Source organism: Sinocyclocheilus anshuiensis, unplaced genomic scaffold (genome assembly GCF_001515605.1).
Source record: "Sinocyclocheilus anshuiensis isolate Anshui unplaced genomic scaffold, SAMN03320099.WGS_v1.1 scaffold2184, whole genome shotgun sequence".
Taxonomy (NCBI): Eukaryota; Metazoa; Chordata; class Actinopteri; order Cypriniformes; family Cyprinidae; genus Sinocyclocheilus; species Sinocyclocheilus anshuiensis.
In genome coordinates, this window is record NW_015547626.1 from 83,815 (window position 1) to 95,339 (window position 11,525).

At 31.1% G+C, this 11,525-nt stretch overlaps 1 protein-coding gene across 1 annotated transcript in view; it reads left to right on the forward strand.

Annotated features, from left to right (window-relative positions):
- The window catches only part of LOC107701787 (CLIP-associating protein 1-like), an 89,756-nt gene that overhangs the window by 51,779 nt on the left and 26,452 nt on the right, over positions 1-11,525 (forward strand). The window contains exons 26-34 of the mRNA XM_016503897.1: positions 227-334; positions 1,506-1,565; positions 3,468-3,547; positions 3,651-3,674; positions 6,246-6,490; positions 7,506-7,569; positions 8,408-8,415; positions 8,592-8,750; positions 8,872-8,950. Of these exons, the coding sequence (XP_016359383.1) occupies positions 227-334; positions 1,506-1,565; positions 3,468-3,547; positions 3,651-3,674; positions 6,246-6,490; positions 7,506-7,569; positions 8,408-8,415; positions 8,592-8,750; positions 8,872-8,950 (827 nt within the window). The remainder of the gene's footprint in view (positions 1-226; positions 335-1,505; positions 1,566-3,467; positions 3,548-3,650; positions 3,675-6,245; positions 6,491-7,505; positions 7,570-8,407; positions 8,416-8,591; positions 8,751-8,871; positions 8,951-11,525) is intronic.

The following is an 11,525-nucleotide window of genomic DNA, read 5'->3' on the forward strand; positions in this document are numbered from 1 at the left end:
TGTGTGTGTGTGTGTGTGTGTGTGTGTGTGTGTGTGTGTCTGTGTGTGTGTGTGTGTGTGTGTGTCTGTGTCTGTGTTTGTGTTTGTGTGTCTGTGTGTCTGCGTGTGCGTCTGTGTGTGTGTGTCTGCGTGTGTGTCTGCGTGTCTGTGTCTGTATCCGTGTCTGTCTGTGTGTGTGTGTGTGTGTGTGTGTGTGTGTGTGTGTGTGTGTGTGTGTGCGTGTCAGTGCGGGCCAGTCGTATCCCGCGCCCCAGCATGAGTCAGGGCTGTAGTCGTGACACCAGTCGGGAGAGCAGCAGAGACACCAGTCCGGCTCGAGGGTTCAGTCTGCTGGGTAAGAGCCCAAATCCAGACCAGACCAGACTCCTGCGCATGTCTTTACTCACACTTCAGCTATGAATGAGTTTGCTTTGAGTAGTTTGGATTTAAATGTTTCTGTTTCGCCTTTAATGTCCCATGAAACATTAGGACTGAATGATATGACAAAATATATATGCTAACATTTTTTAGCCTTTTGATGATATTCATATACAGGTCAATATCAGTGTTATCATTGAGAGACTATTATAGTTTTAATTTGTATTTTGAATTAGTTTTAATTTTAATTTTTCGTTTTCAATTTAGTTAAAGTTTTAGTAATTTTGTTGTGTGTTTTTTCATATTTATTCGTTTTTAAATGTCTGTATAGTTTTTATTAATTTTTAGTTAAATTTTAGTTATTTTAATATATCAAGTTTAGATAAATGAGAATAATTGCCTTGTCAACTAGCTGAAATAAAATTATATTACATTACATTGTCATTTTTATGATTTTCTTAAAAGGTGAATTTGAATATAAATAATAGTAGTAATAATATATTAATATTATTTGTATATTTTACATATTTTGTTCTATTTTTATGATTTTCTTGAAAGGGAAACTTTAATTATTATTATTATTATTATTATTACTATTATTAATATGACAAATTATCATTTTTATTTTTTATTTTAATTTTATTTATTTTAACATTTATTTAAAGTAACGAAAATGTTTTTTATGGTTTTAGTTTTAGGTTTAGTTAACTATAATAAACCTGGTTATTATTTATGCACTTGTTCTGAAATAGTGTTAACTATTTTAATGCACCAATATAACAACAACACATAAAACAACAGCATTATATCATCTACTTGTATATTTACTGCATCTTAATTCATAAGAAAACGATTACATGGAGACTTCATGAACATTGTGAACTTGATAGCCAAATTGAAAGCGTATTACAATTATTGCTATATTCACAGTGTTGCCTAATTTTATATTGCTGGCTAAATCAATGCAACTCTTTCATCCAAACTCTAAAATCTAACCAGTTGGTTTCATATATTTCTTTCCTATAATTTCTCTTCATTTAACTCTCTGTGTTTGCGAGCGTGTTAGTGAACTAAAAGAATAAACTGTCATGTGTCACTAGTAAAATGAGAGTTTGTTTCTGAAATGTGTGTGACCTGATCCTTCCCAGCATCCCACAGACACTCTCGCTCCACCAGCGCGCTGACGGCCGGCGATGTCCTGCAGACAGGTGATTGCACGAGTCCGGGTCACGGCACCAGAATCCAGATCATCAGTGTTTTTAACAGGGCTCATGCTGAACCTGTTCAGAAGTGTATCTGTCAGTCACATTCAGGTTTAGAGCGAGTTTCAGCAGATTTAGACTCCTGTGAGATGAGCTCAAACACACGGTGGCGCCAGAGACCATCTCTGCATTCACTGTAACTGATGAAGCTTTAACACCAGCTCAGTTTCCCTGGATGCACTGCAAAAAATGCTTTTCTTAGATTTGTTTGTCTTGTTTCCAGCCAAAAATATCTACAAATTCTTAAATCAAGAAGGCTTTTCTAGACAAGTAAAAAATGATTGTCTTGTTTTCAGATAAATTAAGCCAAAATTAAGTGAGTTTTTGCTTGAAACAAGCAAAATAATCTTGTTTTTTTTTGTTTGAAATAAGATTATTTTGCTTACCCCATTGGCAGATTATTTTGCTTGTTCTAAGCAAAAACCCACTTAATTTTGACTTGTTTTTTTCTGAAACCAAGACAATAATTTTTACTTGTCTAGAAAATCCTTCTTGATTTAAAAATGTTTTAGATATTTTGGCTGAAAACAAGACAAAAAAAGTGTGTGAACTGGACGGTTATTTATGCTTGCTGTATTTTTGTGCTTTCTTTTTTATTGTGAAATGTGTTTTTTTTTTAATTGTCATTTATGTCATAATACTGGACAGGCCAGTTAATCAGCTGATGTTTGGAGATTTTGAGATTATTGGCAGTAGTGTGTTATTTCTCCCTTATGCCATTTCCAAAATCTACTTGCAGCCTTGGCATTTTATTTTATTTTATTATTATATTTTTTTTAATGGAATATTGTGTGAAGTTTTTATTTGTGTGAAAAAATAAATATGTATGTCTCGTTTGCCATCATACAATTTTAATATACAGTGGGGTCCAAAAGTGTAGTAATTTATATTTTGTACTTTTCTAATATAATATAAAAACATTTTTTAATTAAAAATGATGTTATCAACTTAGCAATTGAATCAAAAGTTGAATAACACACGAACATAATCCTCAGAATCACATAGAAAGAGATTTCTCGTCCATTTGACAACATTCATTTATTTATTTACTTATTCATTCTGATTATATTCATATACAGATCAATATCAGTTTTTAGTAATATTTTTAATTTTTTAATTTTATATTTTCTATTGTCATTTTAGTTACAATTTTAATAATTTTGTAATGTGTTTTTGTCATTCTTATTTTATTTTGTATTTTTTTTTACTTATATACAGTAGTTTTTATACATTTTTATTTCAGTTTTAAATGTAGTTATTTTAGTACATCACGTTAAGCTAATTAAAAATGAGAAATTATTTAGCTAAAATAAAATAAAAAATGTAAAAAAAATTCTATATTTTATTTTATTTCGGTTAATGATTTTTTTAAGTAGCAAATGCTTTTAGTTTTACTTAAATATAGTTATTTAAATATTTATGCATTTGCTCTTTATTAGTTTTATGTATTTATTTATGTAATTCATGCATTCATTCAAAATCCTAAAACTTGGTTTATTTCCAGATTTGAATAATTCATCATTTAAATTTGAATCATACATTTTCAGCATTATTTCAGACTGTTGGGCCCCGTTGCATATTTGTGTTTAATTTTGAGAGTTTTACTGTTGTTTTGACTTTTGTTGTTTTTACTGTTGTTTTGCAATTTCTTGATTTGTTTTCTTACATGCAGAGTTTTGTTTGTAGTGTTTTCTTGCATGTTTTCAGTCAGATCAGTCTGTGTTTGTACGCTTGTGTGCTGTGATGCTGATGAATGAAAAGCATGCAGTGTCTGTGTTTGGTTTTTCTGAACATTGATGTTGTGTGTGGTTACTGAACCCTCTCCGTCTCTGTCTCTGTCTCTGTCAGATCGGTTCGGTCTCATCCATCAGGCAATGCGGATCTTGAACACGGGCACAGAGGTGGAGGCGGCCGTGGCAGACGCTCTGGTGAGAATCACGTCCTCCATCTCCAGTCTGATTATTATCCGTCATCATATTCCTGATGTCTTTGTCTTTACTGTCCCTCTGCATTTGTCTGGAAACCCTGCAGCTTTTAGGAGACTCCAGGAATAAGGTAGTTGGTTTATGGACACCTGATTGAGTGTTTTCCCTCTCAAAATCTTCACCATAATATCTTTCATAAACCAATCATGTCTGTGGCATTTCATACAAACGTATAATATAGTATAAAAAGTGAGATGAGAATATTTCAACGTGTTTTTATTTGGCATGAAAACAATGTCCGAATGCAAAAAAGTCCTAAAATAGCCTTAATTTTCATACCGTTTGGGGTCGGTATTTTGTTTTTATGTTTTTGAATGAAGTCTCTTCTGCTCATCAAGGCTGCATTTATTTAGTCAAAAATACAGTAAAAATTGTGAAATATTATTAAAATTTCAAATAACTGTTTTCTATGTGAATATGTGTTGAAATGTCATTTATTTCTTTGATTAAACCTGAATTTTCAGCATCATTACTCCAGTCTTCAGTGTCACATGATCCTTCAGAAATCATTCTAATATGCTGCTCAAGATTTTCTGATTATAACTTATTATTATTATCAATGTTGAAAACAGTTGTGCTGCCCAATATTTGTATGGAAGCCGTGATGCATTTTATTTTTCAGGATTCACAGATGAATAGAAAGTTCGAAAGAACAGCATTCATTTGAAATAGAAATCTTTTGTAACATTATAAACGTCTTTACTGTCACTGTTGATAAATAATTTATTAATTAGTAATATTATTTATTAACTTATAAAAAATAATATTAATAATTTCTACGAACAAAAAAAATTACTGACCCCAAATAGTTAAATGATATTGTATATTTTTATTTTTTTCCTTTTGATTTTGAGATGGCTTTTGTTCTGGCCATGGGATTCAGCTGTATTCACTTACATGCATGTAATTGTTCAAAAACATCCATGACCGTCAATCCTTTGCATGTCTCTTTTCTGTCTAATCAGTGTTCGTTCCTTTAGGTTTGAGCTGCATGCATCGTGGCGCAATCTTAGTAATATTTCACAGATGTACTCTAGCAGTCAAAAGTTTTTGAACAGTAAGATTTTTAATGTTTTTTTAAATTTTTGAATTATCTTCTGCTCTCCAAGCCTGCATTTATTTGATCCAAAGTACAGTGAAAACAGTACAATTTTGAAATATTTTTACTATTTAAAATAACTGAATTCTATTTGAATATATTTTAAAATGTAATTTATTACTCCAGTCACATGATCCTTCAGAAATCATTCTAATATTCTGATTTGCTGCTCAAAAAACATTTATTATTATTATTATTATTATTATTATGTTGAAAACAGCGGAGTAGAATTTTTCAGGTTTCTTTGATGAATAGAAAATTCAGAAGAACAGCATTTATCTGAAACAGAAATCTTTTGTAACATTATAAATGTCTTTAGATTATAACTTATTATTATTATCAATGTTGAAAACAGTTGTGCTGCCCAATATTTGTATGGAAGCCGTGATGCATTTTATTTTTCAGGATTCACAGATGAATAGAAAGTTCGAAAGAACAGCATTCATTTGAAATAGAAATCTTTTGTAACATTATAAACGTCTTTACTGTCACTGTTGATAAATAATTTATTAATTAGTAATATTATTTATTAACTTATAAAAAATAATATTAATAATTTCTACGAACAAAAAAAATTACTGACCCCAAATAGTTAAATGATATTGTATATTTTTATTTTTTTCCTTTTGATTTTGAGATGGCTTTTGTTCTGGCCATGGGATTCAGCTGTATTCACTTACATGCATGTAATTGTTCAAAAACATCCATGACCGTCAATCCTTTGCATGTCTCTTTTCTGTCTAATCAGTGTTCGTTCCTTTAGGTTTGAGCTGCATGCATCGTGGCGCAATCTTAGTAATATTTCACAGATGTACTCTAGCAGTCAAAAGTTTTTGAACAGTAAGATTTTTAATGTTTTTTTAAATTTTTGAATTATCTTCTGCTCTCCAAGCCTGCATTTATTTGATCCAAAGTACAGTGAAAACAGTACAATTTTGAAATATTTTTACTATTTAAAATAACTGAATTCTATTTGAATATATTTTAAAATGTAATTTATTACTCCAGTCACATGATCCTTCAGAAATCATTCTAATATTCTGATTTGCTGCTCAAAAAACATTTATTATTATTATTATTATTATTATTATGTTGAAAACAGCGGAGTAGAATTTTTCAGGTTTCTTTGATGAATAGAATGTTCAGAAGAAAAGCATTTATCTGAAATAGTCTTTTGTAACAATGTTTTTGTAAAAATGTGCTCAACTGTTTTAAATATTGATGATGATAATAATAATAAATGTTTCTTAAACAGCAAATCAGCATATTAGAATGATTTCTGAAGGATCATGCGACTGGAGTAATGATGCTGAAAATTCAGCTTTGAAATCACAGAAATAAATGACATTTTAAATATATTCAAATAGAAAGCAGTTATTTTAAATAGCAAAAATATTTCACAATATTACTGCTTTTGCTGTACTTTGGATTAAATAAATGCAGGCTTGGTGAGCAGAAGAGACTTCTTTATAAAACATTAAAAATCGTACTCTTCACTTGTTAGTGTATATGTAGTGTTTGTAAGTCATCTTTGTGCTGCAGCGGAGGCCGATGCGGCGGCGGTACGAATCTCCCGGCATGTACTCGGATGACGACGCAAACAGCGACGCATCCAGCGCCTGCTCCGAACGCTCCTTCAGCTCCCGTAACAGCGCTGCTCCACATTACCTGCGTCAGACGGAGGACGTGGCCGAGATCCTGAACCACTGCGCCAGCTCCAACTGCTCCGAGAGGAAAGAAGGGCTGCTGGGACTCCAGAACCTCCTGAAGAGCCAAAGAGTGCTCAGGTAAGTGAAGTGTGACCCATACTCAGAATTTGTGCTCTGCATTTAACCTTTAAGCTCAAGCCTCTCACCTCGGTCGTGGTATTGAAGGTGGAGAAAGCGCTGGTTATTCACTCCCCCACCGGACCTGAGACTCGAACCCGCAACCTTCAGGTTACAAGTCCGACTCTCTAACCATTAGGCCACGACTGCACCACTTACTGAGAAAAAATAAAGAAATAATTAAAAAAAAATAATAATTTTATATATTTCTATAAATATTTTATTACATTTTATAAAAATTTTTTTTTAATAATTTTAGGAAAATAAATTACTAATATCAGCCCAAATATTTATAGCTGTGCACCTTCTTAATTATTTAGTTTGATAATTTACATTTTGGTAATCTATATTCTTTTTATTTTATTAAACAAAATGTATGAAGAGTCATTCGGCATCTACTACACTGGTTACTACAAAATAAAAATTATGTATATTTATTTACATATTTTAATTTTAATAAATTATTTAATTTAAAAATTAAATTACTAATATCAGTCCACATCACTAAATCTGTGCACCTTCATAATTATTTAGTTTGATTATTTCAATTTTATAAAAATATAAATTGTTTTAATTTTACTAAAATGTTTTATTAATAAATAAATTACTAAGAGTCCTCAGGTACATGAGGCATTAACTACACTGGTTACTAAGAATAGAAAAAAATATAGATATATGTATTTCAATATTTTAATTTTATTCAAATAAGTTTAAAAAAAAAATGTAATTACTAAGATCAGTCCAAATTTCTATATCTGTGCACCTTCTTAATTATTTAGTTTGATAGTTTCGATTTATATATATGTTTAGTATAATTTAGTTTGACATTAAATATCATTTTAGAAGTGCTTTTTTTTTTTAGAAGATTTCTGATGATAATACCATTTGCAGTTAATATGATTGTGTCTTAAAAAGTGCATTAGAAATCTGAATTGTAATACAGATGTAAAGCTGTGAGTGTCGATGTGTGTTTCAGTCGTGTGGAGCTGAAGAGACTGTGTGAGATCTTCACCCGGATGTTTGCAGATCCTCACAGCAAGGTGACCTTTCATCATCTTCATTCATTCACAGTTTCATTAAATAATGCTTATGTTTGTTTTGACTTCTAATGCTGATGACTTTTGTTCTGTTTTATGTTCTGGTGCTGCTTTGGGCCGATGCTTCAGAGAGTAAGTGTTTCAAACCTGAAAATCTTGGCAAACAAATACATTTTAAAAACTCGGGGCTGCTCACACAAATGTTATTTTAATACCTTTGAGAGCAATAGTTTTTATTTTTGTATTTTCTGTTTTTTTAATTATTTTTTTTTAATTTGTAGTTTTTATTTTAATTAAATTTCAAGGTTCAAGTTTTAGAGATTTTGTTGTGTTATTGTCATTTTTATTATTTTTTAAACGTCTTTATAGTTTTATTCATTTTTAGTTTGGTTTTAGTTATTTTAATTCATCATGTCAAGCTAAATGAGAAATATTGCCTTGTCAACTAGCTGAAATAAAATACTATTATATTAATAAAGTTATTATATTATATTATTTGTATATTTTGTTATATTTTTATGATTTTCTTAAAAGGTGAAGATGAATTTAAATATAAATTATAGTAACAGTAACAGTAGTAGTAATAATTGTGTGTGTTTCTTTTTAAACGTCTATAAAGTTTAAAATTAAAATGTAATTAAATGTAAAAATTTAAAACCAAATTTACTTCATGTTTATTTTGAATTATTTTAGTACTTCAGCTTAAAAATATGAAAAGAAAAATACCTGAAGTAAAATAATTTTTAAAATATATTTTAAATGTATTTAAATTTTTTCGATTAATTATTTTTATTTGAATGCATTAATTATTAATTAAGTAATTTTATTCTGGTTCATACAGAATGTGCTGTTCCATTCGAAAAAATGCAGCGGCCAAAGACTGACATGAAGCAACAATTGAAACATTTAGTTCAGTTTAGTTCACAGCAGAGATGCTAAATCACATTTCCTGTGTTTCTACACCGATGTGTGTGTGTGTGTGTGTGTGTGTGTGTGTGTGTATAAACTCACAGTGCTGGTCACAGTAGCATGTTCCTGGAGACGCTGGTGGACTTCATCATGTTGCACCGAGAGGATCTTCAGGACTGGCTCTTCATTCTGCTCACGCAGCTGCTGAAGAAAATGGGGGCCGATCTTCTGGGCTCTGTTCAGGCCAAAGTTCAGCGGGCCCTCGACGTCACCAGGTCTGAAACCAGCTCAGCTTGTACTATAAAGCGTTCAAGAGTGTTCAGCAGTGAACTGTATTTCTGTAATTTTGTCCTGTAGTCGTTGTTTATTTTCTTCTTTCCGTCCTGGTTTTCGCAGGGACTCTTTTCCGTACGATCAGCAGTTCAACATCCTGATGCGGTTTATCGTGGATCAGACTCAGACCCCAAACCTCAAGGTCGGTCTGGACTTTATTTTCTCATTTCCCAACGTTTTCCTGCTCTCCTTCAATTGAGCTCATAACCAGTGTCCAAAAATAACTTATAAAACAGATAGTTCCGGTCCTTGATTCTGATGCTTCTTACTGCTTTATTTTAATGTCCATCAAACCACCAAATTAAAACATTTTGAATAAAAATAATATTTGAAATAATAATAACAATACAATTTGAAATAAAATAGAAAAATACTATTTGAATAATGTTATGGAAAATAGCTGAATTATTAATAATTATCATAAATTTGCTTCCTTGCTGAATGTCTGGTTTATACATTTCGTATGATTGTCATTGAACTTTTCTTTCAAACACCATTGTTAACACATTGTTAATGCATGTGCTAATTTTAACTAACAATGAGCAATTTATTTGTTACAGTACTTATTAATCCTTATTATTGTTAGATAATAAAAATACTGTTTATTGTTAGTTCATGTTGCTCAGAACCATTAAATATTCGCAAATACTTTTGACTATAATAATGTATTAATAGATGTTGAAATTAATATTAACTAAGAATAATAAATGGTAAGAATTCAACCTTATTGTAAACAGTGTTAAATGGTATCACTGAAGTACTATTATGGTTTTTATTAATATTTTGAATTATTTTAAAAATTTTGTTGTGCTTTTGTCATTTTTTAAATGTCTATATAGTTTTGATCAATATTTAAATATTTTTTATATTTATATTTTCTGTGTTCATCGTAATTTTAGTTAATGTTTTAGTAATTTTGTTATGTTTTTGTCTCTTTTTTTAGTATTTTTTAAAAAGTATGTCTGCATAGTTTTTATTAATTTTTATTTCAGTTTTAGTTTTTAGAACGTCATGTTAAACTAAAAATAAAAATGAGAAATGTTGCCTTGGAAACTAACTGAAATATAATACATTTTTATATTTTATTTCATTTAACGTTTATAACTATAATAACCCTGATTGTAGTGTTATCAAACCATGTGAATGTCTTTGAATAATTTGAATCACATGTTGATTATGAAGACATTTTCTAAGTCCTCATAATTAAAATAGCTTTAAAAGCATACTAAACTTTACAAAATGTAAAAATGGCTGTAGTTTTGTGTGAGGGGCAGGTTTAGGTGTAGGGTTAGGGTAAGGGGATAGAAAATACAGTTTGGTCTGTATACCATTACGCCTATGAAATGTCCCCATAATGATAGGAATATCAGTGTTTGTGTGTGTATGAGATATAAATACAAATGAAAAAGTAATTTATAAATAAAATAGTTATCTGTTTTTGCAAATGAACTCTTCATATAAATTATACTAAAATAACACTGGTTCAAATATTTCCAGCAGACAAAAAATTTGAAAAAAATAAATGAGATGTGACCTATGACCTTACAATCTAAATATCTATCCCTCACAGTTTTTATGCATTCGCTTCAGATTCAACATGATGTCTACTCCTCACTAAGGTCCATTGGGATGTGTATCAAACTCATGTTATTGCAAGATTTTGAAATGCTTTCATTTGCACCTAATCAGGGACAGTGTGATACGTCATTTTCTCTTCCTGTTGTGAAGTGACAAAGTCTCATATTGCCAGTTAAAGCATCTCATTAGTGTTTTTTGTGCTGGTTGTGTGTTTCCAGGCTGCTCAGATGGTTCTGATCGCCCTGTTTGAGCTGAACACCCCAGAGTTCACCATGCTGTTAGGAGCTCTGCCCAAAACCTTCCAGGACGGAGCCACTAAACTCCTGCACAACCATCTGAAGAACAGCAGTAACGCGGCTGCAGTGGTACACACGCGCTGATCTCGCTCTCCGTCACCAGTAGTGTGTTTAGGCACCACGCAAACCATGCAATTTCTACCTTTCTAATTAGCCATTTAAAAGTCCTCCTATGAGTGTCTGCATGTATAATTAAATTTACATGGTTTGCGTAGATTGTTCAGTGTCTGTGGTGTGAAAATGATGGCGAGCAATTCATGTGAACGCGGCTTGAGAGAGAATTGTGAATGAAGGCGCGGATGCAGCCTCCGTGTTGCCAGATCCAGTTTTTATAATCGTCTTTAGACTTGTTTTGTTTTTTTTTCAAAATAATGTGACCTTTTAGGAAGTGAATAAAGTTGCAGTTTAGGGTTAGCGATATCTTTATCTAAATGATTAGACATTTTTTCAGTTTATTTTATTTTTGGGGGCTTTGCTTTTGTTTGTTACCACAGCAATACCTGGCAACACTGCATCGCCGGCACTAAAAACTGACAGTAATAAAACATTTTTAAAAAGCCCACAGAGAACAGGATACCACATTCGGTAATACAAACGCAATGATCATCGTGATATTATCTGTAAGAAATGGTATCAATGCTATCAAAAACAGTAGCATAATAACTACTACAGAGATTTGCAGAACAAGTACGTTACAGAATTAAAATGCCAAATATGCAGACACTGTCCATAAAGAATTTGCTATTTCATTCAGTTTTAGTAGTTAACCTTTCACAAAGTCATGCTAAAACATTCATAAGAGCACTAGGCAAAGTTCTTATCATACAGCAATGCTTAATATTG